Below are 20,403 nucleotides of genomic sequence, written 5' to 3' on the forward strand. Positions count from 1 at the left end.
CAGAAAGGCCATTTTAATTTGTATGTCTGAATTTCTAATCTTCTTCATTGACAGATAAACCTCTCACACCAAAACCACAATAAAGCTATCTAATTTTCTCTTTGAGGAAAAAAAAATAGATTTGGAAATCTTATCTGAGGACCAATTATTTTTAATCAAGCAGACATTTTTGGGAAAGGAAGGTATGAAAGACAAACTGACAGTTATCTGCATAGTTCTAAATTTATTTCACCATCAGTTCAAGACCTTTCAGAAAATATTTGTGGTTTCCCTAGGACACAAGAGCTACTACATAAGACTGGGATTCACACTGGGGACTGTTGCTGCTAAAGCGCTACAGTAATTCTAAGTCAGCTATGAGCTTTATTCTACACCAACTGCAGGTGTTTTGGATTTCCTTACTGTCATTTGTGTTATAATTTTGGGTAAAATAGACGTGATCTTTCCTAGGTGAAAGCAGAGCCTTTGATTTCAACTGTGCACCAAAGCCATTCCCAGACAATCAAGGAGACAGACCCTCCTGACCCACTCACCTGTTCTCCTCAGAACAATGACTGGCAGAGCCTTGTGATGAACCAACTAACTGGAATTGAAAAGTTATTAAGCTTAGAAAGCGACAACCAGCCAAAAAGAAGAAAAGTAGAAGAGATGCTAAATAAAGTAATTGATTAAATGGTGATAAATGCCTTTATTAGTGAGGCTATGCACTCGGGTGAAGAAGTCGAGCTGTCTTCACTTCGACTCTTCCTACTATGATGAAGACCCCATCCTGTATTTGCAGAACTTGCTGTTAGCGCCTAGGCACCTTTAGGTTGTCTTCCCTCTCTTTATTTCCTTCAAAGCACTGTTCCTTTTTTTGTTATTATTAAATTAATTTATTCACTTTACATCCCAATATCAGCCCCTTCCTCCCAGTATCCCCCCACAGATCCTCCCAACTCCACCTTTCCCTCCTCCTTTGAGGAGGCGAAGCCCCCCATAGGTATCATACCAACAACCCCACAGTAGTTCCTTTCTTCAAAGAATTCAAAAATGATCAACACTAAGTAGTCCTTTGAAATGTTACTTTTTCTAGAGTTTGTGATATTCCTTAAAACTGAGAAAATAAAGAGACAGCTTAGTCAAATTTTAGTTGATAATGTTTTACTATGACTTAGAACTTTTTTTTCTCAAAGAACAAAAATTATTTGCATAAAATTTCAGGTATCTGAAAGACTCAAAAGGCTATTTTTCACTTTGTTCAAGTTCTGTTTCCAGGCATTAAGAGTGTCGTACAGTTGTTGCCACTGCTGTTTTCCAAATGTCCGATGCGTGCTGTGACTAAAAATTAAGAACAAAATATTAATCAATCTTCTAAGTGCTGAGTATTCTTTCAAAATACTACACAGTTGAATCTTCTTCAAATTAAAATGAAATACAATTTAAAAGTGAGGAGGATTTAAGCATGAGCTGCTTATTCTTAGGAACTCTTTTACCACATAGATCTCTTCTCAACATCTATAAAGCAGACGTGAAGTCATTAGTATTCTAGCCAGTACTTAGCCATTAAATGAAATGTGCTGGAAAATAGGACTCTTTCATTAAATAAGCTAATCACATTCAGTCTGAACCTTAATAAAATTATGATAAACAGCCACGGTTTAACTATAGTCAACTGTAAGAACACTACCTTGGTTCTCTAAACATTTAAGTAGAATAATCAGAACAAACTAAATTGTCCTACAGAAACAAAATATTATATGCCTTACCTGACAACTACTTTTCTTTGGGTCTGATCGATTTTGCAGTAGACCATTTTAGTTCTTACAGCTGAAAGAGATTTTTTTTTTAATATGTTACTTACGTAGACAATTTTTCTAAGAAAATACAGCTAAGGTATGATTAAACTGACCAAGTTTAATCATTACAGTGCTGGCAACATTATTTAAAAAAACAAAAAAAACAAAAAAACAAAAACAGCTCTTTGAATCCAATAAAATGCAACCAAGAAGGTTATGTAATTTAGTGTCTGACAACTGCTGGGACAAACTATTCAGCATTATAATGTTTTTACTGGGGATTCTAGTTGAAAATGCAGGTGTGGTGACTCATACCTATAATCCCAACACTTGGGAGGCTGAGAACAGGGGAGTTGTCTTGAATTTAAGGTCAGCCTGGGCTCGATTTTGACTGAGTCAAAACAAAGAATTCAATTCTGTTGTACAGTGACTTATGGGGAGGATTAATTACCAAATAATATATTACTTCTTTAGATGACTACTGGAAACCAAGCCAAGTATAGAAACTTAGGTTCTATACATTCTATTAACTGTACAATTTGTTTAACTTTCACAATGAAAAGGCTTGGTTAACAGTTACATCACTCTATTTGTAGTGATGTGTTTAATCCTTAGGATCACAAATAATGTCCATATTCCTGTCCTAATGGAAGCTGTGGGTTAAAATCGATGTTCTTTTTCTTTTAAGACAGTCTTGCTATGTATCCCTGGTGGACTTGTAGTCCTTCTACCTCGGCCTCCAAGATGTTAGGATCACAAGCATGCATCAGCACACCCAGGGAAACATCCCTGCTTTTAAGTATCATACACAGCTAGTCTGAGATTTTGGAAAATAGGACAAAAACAAACAAACAAAACTATCTCATTCTACAAATAAATTTGCTTATCTGCCACAAACACCCACTACCAAACAACCCAGCTTTATTAGCATAAGACTCATACAAGATAAAATGATATTCTAGAAAGCAATGAGCAATGTTCTACTGCCTTACCATCAATAACAAATGCTTCAACATCATCAGCTCCAATCTGTAGCTCTTGCTGCATTGTGTCAAAAGAAATCTCTTTGTTTTCCACTGCCATTCCCATAAAGGTGAGGAGTCTCATTTTCGCCATATTTTGCTCATGCAACAAGCCTAAATTACAGAACAGTGAACCCCGTTGAGTGTCCATGCAAGGCTTCCTCAATCACACTTAAGCAGTAGTTGTCACTGTGTGTGAGCACTTAAACAGAGCAAACCAGACAAGTTGTATTTGTCCTTAGACTATTGAGGATTTTTTTTTTTAAACTATCATATTTTATAGTACTCAATAACAGAATACAGGTATTTAGGTCTAAAGTTAAGCATGGGCTACAAATATGTTTTTAACAGATATGCATGTTTGATAAAGCCAAAGAATAAAATAATATAGCCAGATGGTGGTGGCACAGGCCTGTAATCCCAGCACTCTGGGAGGCAGAGGCAGGACAGCCAGGGCTATACAGAGAAACCGTGTCTTGAAAAAACCAAATCCAAAAAACAAATAAACAAACAAAACAAACAAAAAAGAATAAAATAATATAAATCACTTAATATTTATATCATAATCTCTAATGATATACACCATTATAAGTTATTAAGATCACAAAACCATTAAGACCTGGAAGTTAATGTAATAAGCTATCTTCTTCAAATAGATAGATAGATAGATATCCAAAGATCAAATAATTGACTTACAGTTACTAAGTGGAATTATAGCCAGAGAATTTAGGCCCATTTATACAACAGTATAAAAACTCAAAATAATGTACAAATTCTAAAGATCTTTGAATTTTTGGGGGGTAGGGTGGGTGAAAGAGAGACAGGGTCTCTCTACATAGTCCTGGCTGTCCTGGAATGCACCATACAGAGCAGGCTGGCCTCAAACTCGGTAGAGATCTGCCTGCCTCTGCCTCCCAAGTGCTAGGATTAAAGGTGTTTGCTATTTGGATCTTTAACTGGCTGTAAACTGAGAATTACAGCAGAATATGTACTTGTTTTGACAGTACTGTATTATCAAAACAAGTTTAAAAAAATCAACATTATCTCAAGTGTATTAAAAGTTATTTAAGCACACATGAGTAAAATGACAGCATTCATGTTATTAGTGGAGGACAAGGGAAGCCCGTTAATATAGGACATGATCATCTATTTGTTAATTAGCTGTAATTGCGATACAGGCTTCTGATTTGGCACAGATTCAACAAAAACATAATCATAACTCAAATGAATGAGGTACACAAGTAAGTATTGCTGAGTTTAATGTTAATCTACAAGCATCAAAAATCAATTAGTGCACATTAACCCTAATTAACAAATGCAAATCAGATGGTGATTAACTTTCTGAAGCAAGAAGGTAGCAACTGGGTAACAGCAGATTACATGTGGACATGTTAGGGCAATTTGGTTGACACAAGATAATGATACAATTGGCCCAAGTTGTCAGTGTTAATTAAAAAAAAATGTTTTGACAATCTGATGCCACCTGTGGAATGTAATACATACAACATTTAATAGCATTTCTCATAAAGCATCTATAAAAAAGTAGATTTCTAGTTGAAGATGTTCAAAAACAAAATGCAAATTAAGGATTTTTTTCTAGTTGGCACAGTAAACTAGCAGTTAAGAATTTGTTCCTATCAAATAATATTAAAAAATTCTCAAAAAACCTTTAGCAATCTCAGTTATATGCACATAAGCAGGTCTTTGATTATGAAAGAACAATACAGACTTTTTTTTGGTTTTTTGGGTTTTTTTTTTTTTTTTTTCCGAGACAGGGTTTCTCTGTATAGCCCTGGATGTTCTGGAGCTCATTCTGTAGACCAGGCTGGCCTCGAACTCAGAAATCCGCCTGCCTCTGCCTCTCAGAGTGCTGGGATTACAGGCGTGCGCCACCACACCCAGCTTGATAAATTCTTGCTGATGGACTAGGTGGGTAACGCTGTAGCCTCTACTCTCCCTTCTCCACTTTCTTGAGAAAGGGCTCTCACTGAACCTTGGATCTGACTATCCACCTAGACTTCCTAGTCTGCAGACCTTGAGCTCTGCCTGTTCTGCATGACCAGCACTGGGTAACAGACACACTCACCCAGCTTTTCCATTGGTGCTGCCACCTGACCCTAGTTCTCACAGGTGCACAAGTACCTTTGCTTACTGAGACATCTCTCTAGTCCCTAAAAATACTTTAAAATAGTTTACTGATACTCTTTTGCAGGACCCCTACTATAAATGAGAATTATTCCTGGAGTGAGCTGAATAAAATCATTTATTTCCATCTAAAAAACGCATTTATAGCCATTACTTTTAAACAAGGAACCAAATGTACAGTCTTTAGGACACCTGCTTTGAAAAAGCCAACTATTATGTAGGGGAAGCCCGAGTTACAAATCTGAAGGCAGCGGCGCTTTGGTTCATGAACTGGGCTCCCTTCCCAAAGGAAGGCTCAGGGCTCTCCATCGTATTTCAATTTTAAAGTTATAAAAAATCTAATTTTATGGAAACATTTATTCATTACTAATATGTCAAAACCTTAATGCAGTAATAAAAAAATGTGCATCATTGAGCAATTTCTGCATTGTCACTGACCCTTGTCTTAAAATGCTGCAATATAGAAAACGCAGTTTTAATGCATGCAATAGCTTATGAACCAGTGCTCCTTTGAAACAGTCAATTACACATGGCCGGGGGAGTGTCAAAGTGTTAATTACTACTCCTTTTGCCTTGGTGCGTAAATAAAGAGGCTGCTGACATTCACATTCCATCACACAGCTTCATGCCACAGAGCAAATTAACTGGGACAGAATGTGGTTTTCGGGGTCTACTGCACCTGGAGAAGGATTCTACAGACTTTCATGCATCTAATCTTGGTATATTTCAAACACTGTATGTTATTCAAATAAGTCAATCTTCTCCCAAACCAATGGCTGTACAGAATGTACAGGTAACAGGAAAAAAGTTAACCAAACCACAAAATGAGCTTAGTTAAGTAAATTTCAATAATTTTCTTCAGTATCTATACCTCACACAGCCAATAAGGTTAATCATCCATTTTAATATGAAACAAATCAACCTCTACTGTATTTTAATTGCTACCTACCAGAAAAATAAAGTCCCTTTATTGCAGCGGACTTAAGCATTCAAACAAAACTAAAAAACTAGTAGTTTTGTTCAAAGGCTGGCAAGATGGCTCGGCCTAGAAAGACACTTGTCACCAAGCCTGAGTATGGTACCCGGAACCCCCACAGGAGAGAACAGACTCTTGGTTGTTTTCTGATATTTATACATATGTGTGTGGGCATACATGCCCACACCAATTTTGATAAAAATACAAAACCAAAGGAACCAAAATAACATCAAAGTCAAAATCATCACTTCTTATACTGTCTTCAAACTGTAGTTCAGAGAACTTTTACTACTGTGTAAATATTACTACACATTCATTTTGGCAGTAGTCAACCATATATGGAATATTATTTATTAAAGGGGAGAGAAACCTGATATAATTCTGCAACTATGGTTTATACACATCAGCATGTATCTAGGCAATAATGTAAAGTGTATGTGTGTGTATCTCAATCATAACCATTAATTAGCCTTCCATCATCAAATCTTAAAGCTTTTAAACTAAGTACTTCTATGCTAGGTGTGATGGCTCCATGCGCACTCCTATCTCTCCCTCAAATAAATAAATAAATAAATAAATAAATAAATAAATAAATAAATAAATAAATAAATAAATAAATAAATAAATAAAACCCAATCAATACCCAACACTTACCAAGTGAATCTATGAAGTCTTTGTTATTCTGATAGAACTTGACATACGATGCCAATTTAGCACTCACAAAAATGGTTAATAACTACAGAGATAAGAGACAAAATAGTATCATAGAAGCTATATGAACACTCAGGATATTTTACGACTTCTAACATTAATTCTCCATATTTAATGCAGAAGCCTTTATCAGCACATTGCCTAAACACCATCTAGTTCATTTTAAAAATGAACCAATCAGGAAGTACACTGAGCTCAAAGCTACTTAGCCCAGATGGAAAACAATACAAAATAATTACTTCAAAACTATATGAGCATGGGATTCATTTCTCTCTGGAGAGTGCCTTGATATATACAGCTCACACTGGTCTTGAACTTGCCCTAGCCCCCCAAATACTGGCTATTTGACCAATACTTGGTAATGACCAAGACTGTGGCTTTTTATTTTAATTTGGGGTGGTGATATTAAGTAATAAAAAGAAATGTAATTAGAGAAGTTCAAAATGGTCAGGCCAAGGCAGAAGATAGAGGAACAGTGTTAAGTGAATGGAGAAAGCTGGTTCTACCAGCCCATTCACAGGAGAGGGCAGGATCTCTCCCGTAGCCTCCTGCACACATACAGAACATGGCAGGGATGCTGCTTCAGTATGGAAGACTCTGAAGAGAATACAATTCACACCAAAGACAAGCTACTTACATCATGGATAAGCTCGCCTTCCAAAAATTTGACTGGCTTTAGAGTAAGAAGATGGTCAAAAAGAAAGGCATTTGGATCCTTCAGTGCCCGCACTATACACCTTGATAAGAAAACAAAAAGTTAGCCAGGCCTTGAAATCCTAGCTTGTTGCTGATTACTTCATAGATCATAAAATATATTTAATTTAGTAATCTTAAGTTCAATATAGGATGGACAGGATACAAATTCAGGTTAAAACAAATCAATACTATTTCATTAAGGGTGTGTTCTGACAGCTCCAATGCAACAGCAATAAACATCTCTCTGTTCTCATGACCACTTACCCTTACAACAACCTAACAGACCGTTCTCATGACCATTTTAGAGATCATGGAAGACACTTGAGAAAAACAACAAACTCATCTACAAATGCCAATTAAGCTCTGTGGTAAAAGCTTAAACACTGGCAGTCAACTCCAAAGCAGGAACCCCTGGCATGTCCAAGCACACATTCAATAATAACCCTTTACAGAAATTTCATAAAAGCCGGGCGGTGGTGGCGCATGCCTGTAATCCCAGCACTCTGGGAGGCAGAGGCAGGCGGATTTCTGAGTTTGAGGCCTGGTCTACAGAGTGAGTTCCAGGACAGCCAGGGCTATACAGAGAAACCCCGTCTCAAAAAAACCAAATCCAAAAATAAAAATAAAAATAAAAAAAACAAGAAATTTCATAAAAACCTAATTCTAGCCTCATTTTATATTAATGGCATAGCACAAAGTCCTTATTTTCTCATTAGCAAATGGCCAAATTTTGCCAAGTAACCAAACTTTCTCCCATCTATATACCTTATTAAGAAAAACTGACCAGAGAGTAAGTTCTAATTCTTCGGTTGTATTTACTAGCTTGTAACAACAGAAGCCTGTACAGTAAATACCAAGTGCTGTTTCACATGCAGTATCAATCCTGAACATGCTACCGACTAGCTCTGGCCTGCTAGCTGTTGCAGAGATTACGTCAGGTGCTGAACTAGAGTCTGTGGCTCATGCCTAAGCTGATGGTTGAGTGCTCACTGGAGCAACGTTTGATCGTACCTGTGGGCATCAACTCGAGCCTGGGAAGCATTGTCTTCTGTGTAACTCCCGAGCAATTCCACCATGACCTTTGATGCGGCATCACTAAAAAGAGCATCATTTCAATGGTCTGAATTTTGGAAGTCACTCTATTAAAAATACTTACCAATACATACATTAAACAGTGAACAAGATGGCTATTTAAGAAAAAGCTCACCAAACCTGTCAAACAAAAAAGGAAAACTAACAAATGATTAAGTACCATCAAGAAAATAAAAGGCAAGGGGAAAAAAGGCAGAAAGTGGGGGTGACTTTACAGAGCAAGCAGAGTCTCTGAAGGTGTGTTAGGTAAGCTGAGACCCTCAAATAGAAACTCTCCCTTGACCCTCTAGTTTTTGCTATAAAACAGGCTAAAGTGGAAGGCAGGGCAAGGTGGCTTGCCAGGCAGACGTATAAAGGCTTAAGTTCAGCTCTTAGAACAGTGTGGCTATTGAGCCAACATCATTTAAATCACTGCTTACAATAGCGTTCTGATGTAAAATATCCTTAGTTATGTGGCTGGTCAGTCTTTACTATCTAAGGGTAGAATAGCTGAGCACTCATTCAATCTTACCTCGGCTGGGGATGCAGCTTAACGGTAAAGCACTTGCCAAGGCTGTGAAAGGCTCTGGAGTCTAGACCCAGGACATCCAAAACACAAGGCTGTGAAAGGCTCTGGAGTCTAGACCCAGGACATCCAAAACACAAGGCTGTGAAAGGCTCTGGAGTCTAGACCCAGGACCTCCAAAACACAAGCAACCAAGCTCAGCACTCACCTTTGCCCTTTCTCACTCCCTTTAACTGACAGATTTTTCAGCTAGTTTAGCAACTGTTGCTAAGCTGCGAAAAACTGGGTTTTTCTCCCTTTTTTTTCCCTAGAAATGTTTTCCCTTCCTAACTGCATTCAACCTAAGTAACACAGTAGGAGCTGTGTTTACCTTCAGCTCAATGCTGTATGTATATTATATACATATGCAAAATGTTAAAACATAGCCATGTGAGGTGGTTCAGGTTTAAGGCATTTGCTGCCAAGCCTGATAACCTGGGTTATCATGCATATATATATGAATGATATATGTATATATATGTATGTATGAATGTATATATGTATATGTGTGTGTATGTGTGTATGTATATATATGTATATATAATGCACAGTCTAAAACATAGTGCTCTCTATAAAAATCCAAAGGAAAGCATTAAGAATCCACGTACTACCATAGTTTGTTATCTATTCACCATTCCAGGCACACTATGTCTTCTAGTCTCAGGAACCACGGTATTTAATCTAGTACAACTACAAGCCTTTTTATTAAAATCAAACACTCCATTTAAACTGTATAGCATGGCATATGACATATAAGGGCTTAGATAACTAGCATCACTCTTTAAAATACCCACACATTAAAAAAAAAAAAAAAAACCAACCCTCTTAAAAAATAGACCATTCTTCTTGTAAAGGGTAAGAGAGTAAATGGTTTTAAATGTCTTGCAAGCTAGCCGGGCAGTGGTGGTGCACGCCTGTAATCCCAGCACTCTGGGAGGCAGAGGCAAGCAGATTTCTGAGTTCGAGGCCAGCCTGGTCTACAGAGTGAGTTTCAGGACAGCCAGGGCTATACAGAGAAACCCTGTCTCAAAAAAACCATTCCATGTCATGGAATATTACTCTTCATATGGCTTTTTCTCCCTCAACCACTTAAAAATGTTAAAACACGGGTATGTGAGGTGGTTCAGGGTTAAGGCACTTGCTGCCAAGCCTGACAACCTGAGTTTGATCCTAGTGAGTCCACATGGTGGCAGGAAAAGAACTGGCTCCCACAAGTTGTCCTTTGGCGTCCACCTGTGCACCATGGCACATGTACATAGGCGCGCGCGCACGCACACACACACACACCACAAATCAATACATTAATACACTTTTTACAAAGTAACCACCATTCCCCTTATGAATCATATAGAAGCAGGTACCAGCTCCCGTGTAGACTGGAAAATGTAGGTGATCCTGACCTGACAAAAGTTCCCTTGTCTAGGGTGAGAAAAACAAGAATATGACACAGGATTAATGTGTGTGCAAGAGAGATGCACTGAGAGAATATTTAAGCACAATTATCATAGTCTGTCACTATAAAACTGACTAGACAGCTTTCATTATTCACTAAACACAGTAGGCGAGACTTCAAGCTGGAAATATGTGCCACATTAAGGAGTCCATACTGGACCAAAACAAATGGAAAAACTATATAACATGCTGAAATTTCAAAGAAAAATCATGATCATCAGAGAACACAGAAGACTACTTTGAAGAGTTTTGTAACAATGCAGACAAACAACAGTGCTGTCTGCAGACACAGCACTGGAGAGGCAGAAATAACTAGGTATGGCGATCACAGACGATGGAGAGAGGCAAGTGAGGATGATCATCATCCTGACATTTACTGGTAAGGAACAGAGACTAAGAAAAGAAATTTTCTTAGTCATTTCATTTTCTTAGTCAATTCATTTTGGTTACACTGAGTACATGGTACCATGCGCTATACACAGAAGTTGTAACAGAAAACATTCACACTTATAGATCTCAAGTTTTTAGTACAGCAGCTAGGGTGACAGACATGGATTTTACGAAGGTGTGAAGATGGGCCTGGAGAGACAGCTCAAGACATTAGGAGTAAGCTACTCTTGCAGGGGACATGGCTTTGCTTCCAGCACCCACAGCAGGAAGCTCACAACTGACTAACTCTGGTTGTAGGACTTCTGGATGTATACATACCCTCAGGTACCTACATAAAACAAAAAATAAACCAGAAAGGAAGGAAGGAAGGAAGGAAGGAGAGAGGGAGGAAGGGAGGGAAGGAGGGAGAGAGGGAAGAAGGGAGGGAAGGAGGGAGAGAGGGAAGAAGGGAGGGAAGGAGGGAGAGAGGGAGGAAGGCAGGGAAGGAGGGAGAGAGGGAGGAAGGCAGGGAAGGAGGGAAGGAAGGAAGAAAGGAAGGAGGGAAGGAAGGAGGGAGGGAGGAAGGCAGGGAAGGAGGGAAGGAAGGAAGAAAGGAAGGAGGGAAGGAAGGAGGGAGGGAGGGAAGGAAGGAAGGAGGGAGGGAGGGAAGGAGGGAGGGAGGGAAGGAAGGAAGGAGGGAGGGAGGGAAGGAGGGAGGGAAGGAAGGAAGGAGAGAAGGAGGGAAGGAAGGAGGGAGGGAGGGAGGGGGAGAGAGAGGGAGGGAGGGAGGGAAGGAGAGAAGGAAGAAGAGAAGGAAGGAAGGAGAGAAGGAAGGAGGGAGGGAAGGAAGGGAGGAAAGGAAGGAGGGAAGAAAGGAAGGAAGAAAGGAGGGAGGGAGGGAAGGAAGGAAGGAAGGGAGGAAAGGAAGGAGAAAGGAAGGAAGAAAGGAAGGAAGGAGGGAAGGAGAAAGGAAGGAAGGGGGGAAGGAAGGAGAGAAGGAGAAAGGAAGGAAGGGGGGAAGGAAGGAGAGAAGGAGGGAAGGAAGGAAGGAGGGAGGGAAGGAGACAGAGAGAACCTGAGGTAAAAGGAGACGGGTGTGACTGAAGAGAAGAGCATGAGAAGAGCACCGCACATGCTGCTGAAAGACGAAGAACAGAGTGGCAGGTGTGCACTGCATTGCACCTGTTCTTCAGAATCAAGGATCAGATCTAAAACATTGCAGTTTAATTCTCAGTTCAGAAAACTAGGAAGAAAGAGCTCTTATATGCTTACAAAGAGATCTAGGAAGTTTCACACTGCGTGCCTTTGGAAGGCACATCCTCACCAGTTCAAGCTAGTACTGGACTGTGACTCACATCTCTGCTTCTTGTAGCCACTCTGTTTGGCCATGATGATGTTTACCAGCGGCTCATCTGATTCATATATTCCAACTGCCTACTGGCAACTGTTCTAGTAACAAGTCCCTCCCTTCATGAAGGATGTGTTCTAGTGGGGACAAAACTAAACATTAAATATATTGTATTCCTGTTGGCAAAAGGGAAATATATAGTAACAGAGAAGGGGAGGAGGGCTGCTAGCTACAGAGGAGACCAAGAAAGCCCTTCCAACACCTGGAACCACTGCATGGCCTGAGGAAAGGGGAGCCACGTGGATACGTGCAGCATTCTGGGAAAAACTCAGTGCCATGGGACTAGAGTTGGCTTTGTCCTGTTCCTCTGAATGAAACCCCTGGAGGGTTCTCTCTAGAGAAAGTCTGATCATCCATATTAAATACAATTTTCTGTCATTTGTGCTCTCGAACAGTTTGACAATGATCAAAATCAGGACTGCTTAGTGGACAATTTAAATAAAGTAACAAAGGGCAGTAGCTTAGCCATCTGGTAGCAACAGAAGTAACATGGTCAATGTTAGATTTACTCAAAGCCTAGAGGGTTTGTTGATGGATATAAGACAGAGAAGTCAAAGATGAATTCCAAGTTTTGGTCTTAATCAACTAGAAAAATGGAGATGGTAATTTCTTGAGTTCAGGAAAAAAAAATTTGACTTTTAGAACTATTAAGTGTAATGCCTTTGATACACTCTATGGGAGATGTTAAATGGGATGGACACCTGACGTTCAGAGAAGCAGCAGAAGAGGTAAAAACTCAGAATCATCGATGTGTAGATAACATTTAAGAATAAGAATGCTCAAGGTAGCAGCACTCTAAGGGACAGTGGAGCTGCGGTGACTGGGGGACTGGCCCTTGTTAGCTGGTCAGGTCACAGGTGCCAAGTGTGCTGTGGGGAACATAAACTACCAACACAAAGAACCAGGCCACCCAAGGCACACGAGATCCCCGGCTCCTCCACAACTACAGCAAGCAAACTACAGAGAGGAGGGTACAAGAGAATAGGTAGGTAAGATGGAGAGCAGTGACCGAGAGAATACCAGAGGGGCCTCAAAATTCAACCGTAAAAACTGTTTCAAGGAGAATAAAAATGAGGCCTATGAGAAGGCTCAAAGGCAAAGGTACTTGCCCAGCAAAGTAGAACATCTGTGGAAGACCTTCAGGAGCCATGGAAAGGTGGAAGGAAAGAACTGACTTCACTAAGTTGTCCTCTGATATTCACTCCTGTGCCCCTCCTGCACACTCCTTGCCCCCACACTAATAAAAAAACTAGAAAAGAGAAAACTTTTGAAAAGAGAAAAATGCTAAACTGTGGTTAAATATAATATGCAAACACCAGTAGTCCTGGTAGATGGTACTGACCTATCTTGTTTCTCTGAGAATAGCTCTGGAACAAACACGCAAAGATGAAGAGAAACCCTCCAGAGAGGAGGTACCAACTCCATCCAGCAAGCACCTTACATTCACAGGCAATCATAACAACCCATCACCTAAAACCACTGTGTTGGCAAAACCAACCCAATTCCTAAAGGCAAGCTTAAAAATGAAAAGGGCAACAGGGAAGATAGTCCTATTCAACATTAACAAGTGTTTGCTTAGTAAAGAAGGCTTTAGAACTCCTTATGTGATGTCCGTAACAACCTGAGGTAAGGAGTAGAAAGGTACTGTTTCCATTTTGAATTACTACAGCTACATTGAGTAGTCTATTCTGCTCAGAGCCATACAAATAAACTCAAGGTCTAAACCCCAGAGGCCTGATTCCACAGCCTGTATACTACAATACACGCGTCTCTTAGAGTCTGCATGTATTCCTTCTTAAATAATCTTCAAAGTAAACTACTTCCTCTCAGCCTTTTACTGATAACTGGCTAAAATGCTGCTACAACCAGGCCACCATAGAGTAAACTACCCACTGCTTCAAAATACAGACTACAAAGGTAAGCATTGTCGCTTATTATTATAAAACACATCAACCTTCACAACAAAATCACATCTTTCTTGTAATTTTTCTTAAACACTCTGAAAATATTTACAATATCCTACATAACAACTGAATTAATCTTGTTAATACTAGCACTAAAAGCTATTATGAAATTTGCATAAGGAAATTAACTGAAGAATGGTGGGTTTTTTGGTTGTTGTTGTTTTTAGAAGTATTAAACACATAAGAAAAAGCAGCTAGGATTAGCCTTCTTTAAACAGCCAGACAACATGGCTGAGGGCAGGCACCTAAAGCTAGGATACTGAATAGAAGGTATTTTGGCCAGTGGGTTTGATGAGTTGGAACAGATGGTTCAAACTCATGGGTTTGATGGGTTTGAACAGAAAGAAGCCTTTACACCAAGACCTTGCTGGAACCCAAGAAGAAAGAACTCATTTAATTCTGTGGTTCTCAGCTCAGAGCACCACACCATCTCTTAACAAAAATGACAGCATCACCCTGGTACTATCAAAATATTAAATAACCTCATCTGGCATCATATACAGTTTTGGAGTTTACAATTGTTTTAAAACAAAATCAAGTTTTGCCTTCTGAAAAGTTTAAAGATGAAAAAAATTTAAAAATATATATTTTTTTTAAACACAGAAACTTATGAAGTCCAGGCTGGTCTTAAACTCACTGTGTACACACCTAGAGGATGCTTTTGAGCTCCCACTCCTGCTGCCTCCCCAGCTCCAGGGTCACACCTGGCGTGGGTCTGGTACTAGGTCCACTCCTCCCAGCTCTCCTAACTGACCATCTCCAGCTCTCTAGTTATGCTACCCGGTTAAGTCTTTGCAGTTACTTAGGAGCTCAAGATTCTGATGACTGTGGAGAACAAGTAAAACTACTAGCTCAACTTGTCTTCAAGACTCATGCCCACCCACTGCAGCTGGGGTAGGGGCAGCACGTCTCAATACCTTTTCTTACAGTCCACAAGCGCCTCGTAGAGTAGTCTTAAGAGGGTGTGTTTCTTTTCAGTGGTGAGCTTCCAGTCAGAGATCCACTTTCTCACCTACAACATGATTTAGGAAAGGAGAGAATTTATTCAGAGCTGAGCAGCACATATTCAGTTGAATGCACTCAGGACTAAGGAGGAGGGGCAGGAAGATCGGTTCATGGTCATCCACAACTACATAGCAAGTCTGAGTCCACCTGGGGCTACATAGGCTCCTGTCTCAAAAAACTACACCCCACACTTCCCAAAGGAGAAACAAGATAAAGTTCAGGACACACAGAGCTGCTACTATCTTAGCTTCAACCTAAGCAAGCTTCATTTCCTGTAAGCAGAACACTCACTTGATCCAGTTCCGTTGGGATGTACTGGATGGCCCCACACGAGGCTGCCACTTTGATGAGGCTGCAGTATACAGTGTACCTGACAGGAGTATTCTTGTCCATCCCGTGGAAAAGGTTGCTGAGCCTGGTTAACAAACAACCAAAGTACTAAATGAGGTTATCTGCTCTCACTACAAATATAAGGCAGCACTAATGATAACTTCATCTTACAAAAGAGGGAACTGGGGCACAGAAAGGTTGAACAACCGCCAAAGGCAGAAAGCTGCTGATAGTCCAATTCCAGAATTCCTGCTTCAAACAATCACAATTTATACCATACAAACAGCCCAATTAAAAAAATGTATTTTTATTATTTTAAATTGTGTGTGTGTGTGTGTGTGTGTGTAGGTGTGCATGTGTGTAGGTGCACAGGTGCCAGTAGAGTCCAGAAGTATTGGATCCCAAGAGCTGGAGTTACAGTTACTTCTCAATACCTTTTCTTACAATCCACAAGCGCCTCGTAGAGTGGTCTTAAGAGGGTGAGACACTGGCATGAGTGTTGGGAACAAACTCAGGTACTCTGCAGAGCCATCTGTCCACCTATGCCTTACAGTCTTCAACTTACAATTGCAGTCTCAGAGATGGGCGTTCGCCTTCCCGAAACTTGACCAACTTTTCACACAGACTTTCAATCAATGCTTCTTGCTTATCTGGCTCCAGGATCAACAGGAGGGACACCACACTGTTCATCACACTTTCAACATCTACATAGGCATCGAGAGCACAGTCAGCAGACACATCGTTCAGCAGGTCTACATGGCATGCATTTCTAGTGTTTCAATACAAAGATGCTTAAAGTACATAGTTTGGCTATTGTGAAAGTTTGAGAAGACCTTGATTTCAGGAACAGCTTTAAGTATACAGTATCCATAAATTCTCACTTCACCAGCACCACTGTAGAGCCAGCATTCAGTAAGCAGGTGTGTGACTTAAACATCCACATTCTCTTTTATGATTTTTATTGGCATAATATCTAATCATCTTGAAATTACTAGATTTGAAATTACTTAAGTTAGCTGGATTTTAGGTCAGGAGGTCTAAACTGAAGAAAACTTTGTACCTCATGTAGAGAATTATTTAGAAATGAAGGGCTGTTAAATTCCTAGCTGTCTAACTCATTTTCAAGTATTACAGATATGAATTGGACTCAAAATTTAATTTTTAAACTTTAACAAATATTTCAGAGTTCACAGTACAGAAACTGTGCTGTGTACTGAGAAGCTGTATCTAAATGGGGAGCAGCCTAACAATTAAAGATTACTTGAAATAACAACCTCTTCATCCAAACCTCTTCAGTTCATTTTAAAACTACTAACATCTAGTATATGTAGTAATTTCATATAGAAGGTGGCATGGTATTTTAAAAAAGATACTTTGAAAACTCACACATTTTTTCAAAGTCAGAATGGCTTACTTTATAGGTCTAACAGAAAAAAAAAACCTGAAATTATATGAAAAGGTTACATTAAAAACTGACTAAATTTAATTAAAAAATATTTTCATAATGTATTTTTGATTGTATTCTTTCCCCTCTACATTGCTTAAAAATCTTGTCTCAAACCAAAGCATATAATTGACAAGAAAAATTTTAAGGTAGAGTTCTCTAATGAGAACTTGTAAGAAATACTTTGTAGAAAGACTAAAACCAACCTTTATCATCTTCCTTCAGACACACGTCACAGGCTTCAATAATCTGAGCTAAATCTACATGAAGTCCGCCTTCCGAGTTCTCCTCTGAGATCTCAGCTCCTTTCGATTTCAGATAAGCTCGAAGTTCAGCAGCCTATGAATCAAACAGGGTTGCTAAATCTCTAGATCCACTTGTAAAACTGACTTATGACAAAACACAAATAGCAAATGTGCTTCCAAATTACTGTGCACATGCTAAGTGCCTCAAATAGTGCTGCATCTCTCCCTCCCTCTGCAAAGTCCATACAGGCGCACACAAAGATCATACTCAGTTTCCTGTCTCCTGCATCCACTGGACTTCCAGGCTGCAGCAAATACTTTATTTAACCTAAGTGGTCTCCACTAGGAGGGATGGAGACTAAAGAGAAGTCAATCTAACTTGGCAAAGTTGAAGGTTTTCCCCCAATAAATGAAATTTTATAGCTGTCAAATGTATATCTAAATAGCACTACTACAATCATAGTCACCATCCAGACAACAGGCTAATCATTTGCTAATAACCTGAAAACCATTTGAGACAAGCATTTTGGGAGACACCAATATAAAAGGATAATGCCTGTCAGTTCAGCCTGCATTAAAATGTTTGTATATCACATTGGATGCACTGTGTAACAAGTATCTTGAAATGAAACATCGCTCTCAAGAGTCAGAAAGCACTTCTGGTACTATCAAAATAACTACTAGATTAAGTCATTTGGATGTTTCCTATTTTATTCCCTAATTATGAATCTTTAATAACTTTTTTCCCTTGATGGTTTGGCATTTATACACTGAAACATAAATGTAGATGACTTTTAAAACTAACAGAATAAAAACCTAACGCAGCAGAGAATAAAGCGTTCCACTGGAAAATGCACAGGGGACAGGGTGAGGTGACACACAACTGTGGCTACCGCACTTGAGGCAGAGGCAGGGGGAATCTCTATCCAGCCTGCCAAGGTCTAACAAGCCATAGTGAAACACTTCCCAAAAATCAAAAGGAGAAAGGGGATGGGGTGGGGAGGGTGAGATAGAAAAAGCACTGATGTCAAATTGTCTGGACAAAGCCAAAAGAAACGTGGGGGAAATAACCAACATTTTTAATCCCACAAATGTGTTTAGCTACCTCAGAAACCTAACAAACCCATAGATCCGATGGAATTATTTTTCCAAACAATAGCATAGTAATTTCATATAGAAGATGGAATGGTATTATTAAAAAAGATATTTTGAAAACTCAAGTGTCATATTGGAAAGAGCAAAAATACCAGAAATCATTTTTCTTTTCTTTTCTTTTTTTTGGGGGATTTGGTTTTTTTCAAGACAGGGTTTCTCTGTATAGCCCTGGCTGTCCTGGAACTCACTCTGTAGACCAGGTTGGCCTCGAACTCAGAAATCCGCTTGCCTCCCAGAGTGCTGGGATTACAGGCGTGCGCCACCATCGCCCGGCAATCATTTTTTTCTTTATGACACAAATATATAATCTAACCAAGATCTAAAGAAAGCATTTGTTGACTTCCTGCTTTATAAACCTCTTTCTAAGAATTAGATAAGTTTAATATTTTTATATCATTCTTGTTGACCACAAGTCACTCTACAATATGGCCAAATGACAAGGACACTCCTGGACAGGAGTACCTTTTCGGTAAATACTAGTCAATTCCTGAGACCTCTTGCTTCCATAGCTATCAAATACTCTTTCTTCTCCATCTATGTGTGCATAACTTCCTCTCCTTTCTTGTTTAGCATATAGAACCCCAAGTTTCTGTCAACGGGTATTAAAAAAGCGTACGCACGCACACCAAGAACGTCTTCAAAGAATAGTTTTGGTTATAGAAAATTAAAAGACTGTCATCCCAACAATTAAACTTCTGTTACAAGAAAAACGAGAAGCCATCTGTCCTGTACACCAAAGGATAAACCCCAATTAGTGAACTTCAAGTGCCCGGGATGGCCCGCCAGATGCTTATGCCTCACAGCCGACTTGGGACAGGTGGGATTATGGGAACAGAAAACACCAGTCAACAAGTAAAATACACGCCATCTTCGCCTGTGGCCGCGCAAGGCCCGCATTTAGACGCTCAAAGTTGCTTCTCCCACATGCCAACTTAGCCGACACTGTTCCCTGTCCGCTGAAAGTTCTGGGTCGTCATCGGCGACTCCGGATGAGTCCCGACGCCCGCCGGGCCGGCGTCCGGACGCTCGGCCGCGCACGCGCCGAGACCCAGGTTAGGAGAGCGCGCTCCCACCTCATGGGCTCCGTCCCGGGGATCTCCCGCACCCGCCGCCCAGCGGGCCCCGCAACGTGCACCTGGTCTTCCTCGCTGATATCGATGAAGGCCGGGACGCTCATGGTGAAGGCCGGGCTGCGGTAGACGCTCCGAACCACGCCGACCGGAAAAGGGAGCTGTACCGCACGGTGTTACGTACAACCGCTTCCGGGTCAGCCAGATAGGGCGGGTCTTGTGGGCGGGTCTCGTGGGCGGGTCCCGCAGTACTACTTCCTCCCCGCGGTACACTGGTCTTGTTCTCTGCTTCTGCTCCTCTCCGGCTCCTACCTGAAACCCTCCCCTCCCCCGGAGACTTAGGTTGGTTGGGCTAAAGTGTCCTCTGCCCGCCTGCTGCCTGCCGGTCCAATTCTGTCTCAGGCATTTTTTTTTCTGTGTTATGCTTCAACCCAGTTTGCTGGTCCAGTTGCTAGGCAATGTTCTTTGCTACTTAAAGGTGACTAGTATTCAAAGAATGCTCCCACTTAACTAATAAGGACTTATCCAGAATACACAATACCTCAGCTTATGTTACTCAGTATCTGTTAGGGATTGATTCCAGGATCCCTCTCTGATGCCAAAATCTGTGGTTTTATAAAATGACCTTTATATAAATGGCCGTGTGTGTGTGTGTGTGTGTGTGTGCCTCTGCACATCCTCCCGTATACTTTAATTCATCTCCAGGACACTTAAAATACCTAATCCAATGTAAATTCTATGTACTTTGTTTTCTAGGGAAAGACAGAGTCTGCATATTCAGTACAGATATTTTTCCAGAATATTTTAGTCTGCAGTTGATAGAATCTGGATGCAGAACTTTAAGAACGTTGAAAATCCAACACTAAGGGGAAAATGCAATTAAAAAGTGGGCTGAAGTAAATACAGACTTCATTAGAGACTATACACATGGAATTCACAGTTGATAGAATGCCCCGGTTAAAAGGGCTGTCTGGTATTTTCTTCTTTAATAATTGAC

At 40.2% G+C, this 20,403-nt stretch overlaps 2 protein-coding genes across 2 annotated transcripts in view; one reads left to right on the forward strand and one right to left on the reverse strand.

Moving 5' to 3' along the window:
• The window catches only part of Ccdc73 (coiled-coil domain containing 73), a 99,152-nt gene extending 98,063 nt beyond the window's left edge, over nt 1–1,089 (forward strand). The window contains exon 17 of the mRNA XM_052183131.1: nt 451–1,089. Coding sequence (XP_052039091.1) covers nt 451–672 — 222 coding nt within the window. The 3' untranslated portion in view covers nt 673–1,089. The remainder of the gene's footprint in view (nt 1–450) is intronic.
• Nucleotides 1,090–1,126: 37 nt separating this feature from the next.
• On the reverse strand, nt 1,127–19,597 carry Eif3m (eukaryotic translation initiation factor 3 subunit M). Its single transcript, XM_052183130.1, has 11 exons — nt 19,472–19,597; nt 17,143–17,275; nt 16,058–16,196; nt 15,454–15,577; nt 15,075–15,169; nt 8,340–8,423; nt 7,270–7,369; nt 6,576–6,657; nt 2,771–2,914; nt 1,749–1,809; nt 1,127–1,320 (listed from the first exon to the last, which is right to left on the reverse strand). Exons 1-11 carry the CDS (start codon nt 19,511–19,513, stop codon nt 1,200–1,202), a joined length of 1,125 nt encoding a protein of 374 aa, XP_052039090.1. The 5' UTR covers nt 19,514–19,597; the 3' UTR covers nt 1,127–1,199.
• Between the last annotated feature and the right edge of the window lie 806 nt (nt 19,598–20,403).

The sequence above is a fragment of the Apodemus sylvaticus genome, chromosome 5, assembly GCF_947179515.1.
Source record: "Apodemus sylvaticus chromosome 5, mApoSyl1.1, whole genome shotgun sequence".
In the NCBI taxonomy this organism is placed as follows: domain Eukaryota; kingdom Metazoa; phylum Chordata; class Mammalia; order Rodentia; family Muridae; genus Apodemus; species Apodemus sylvaticus.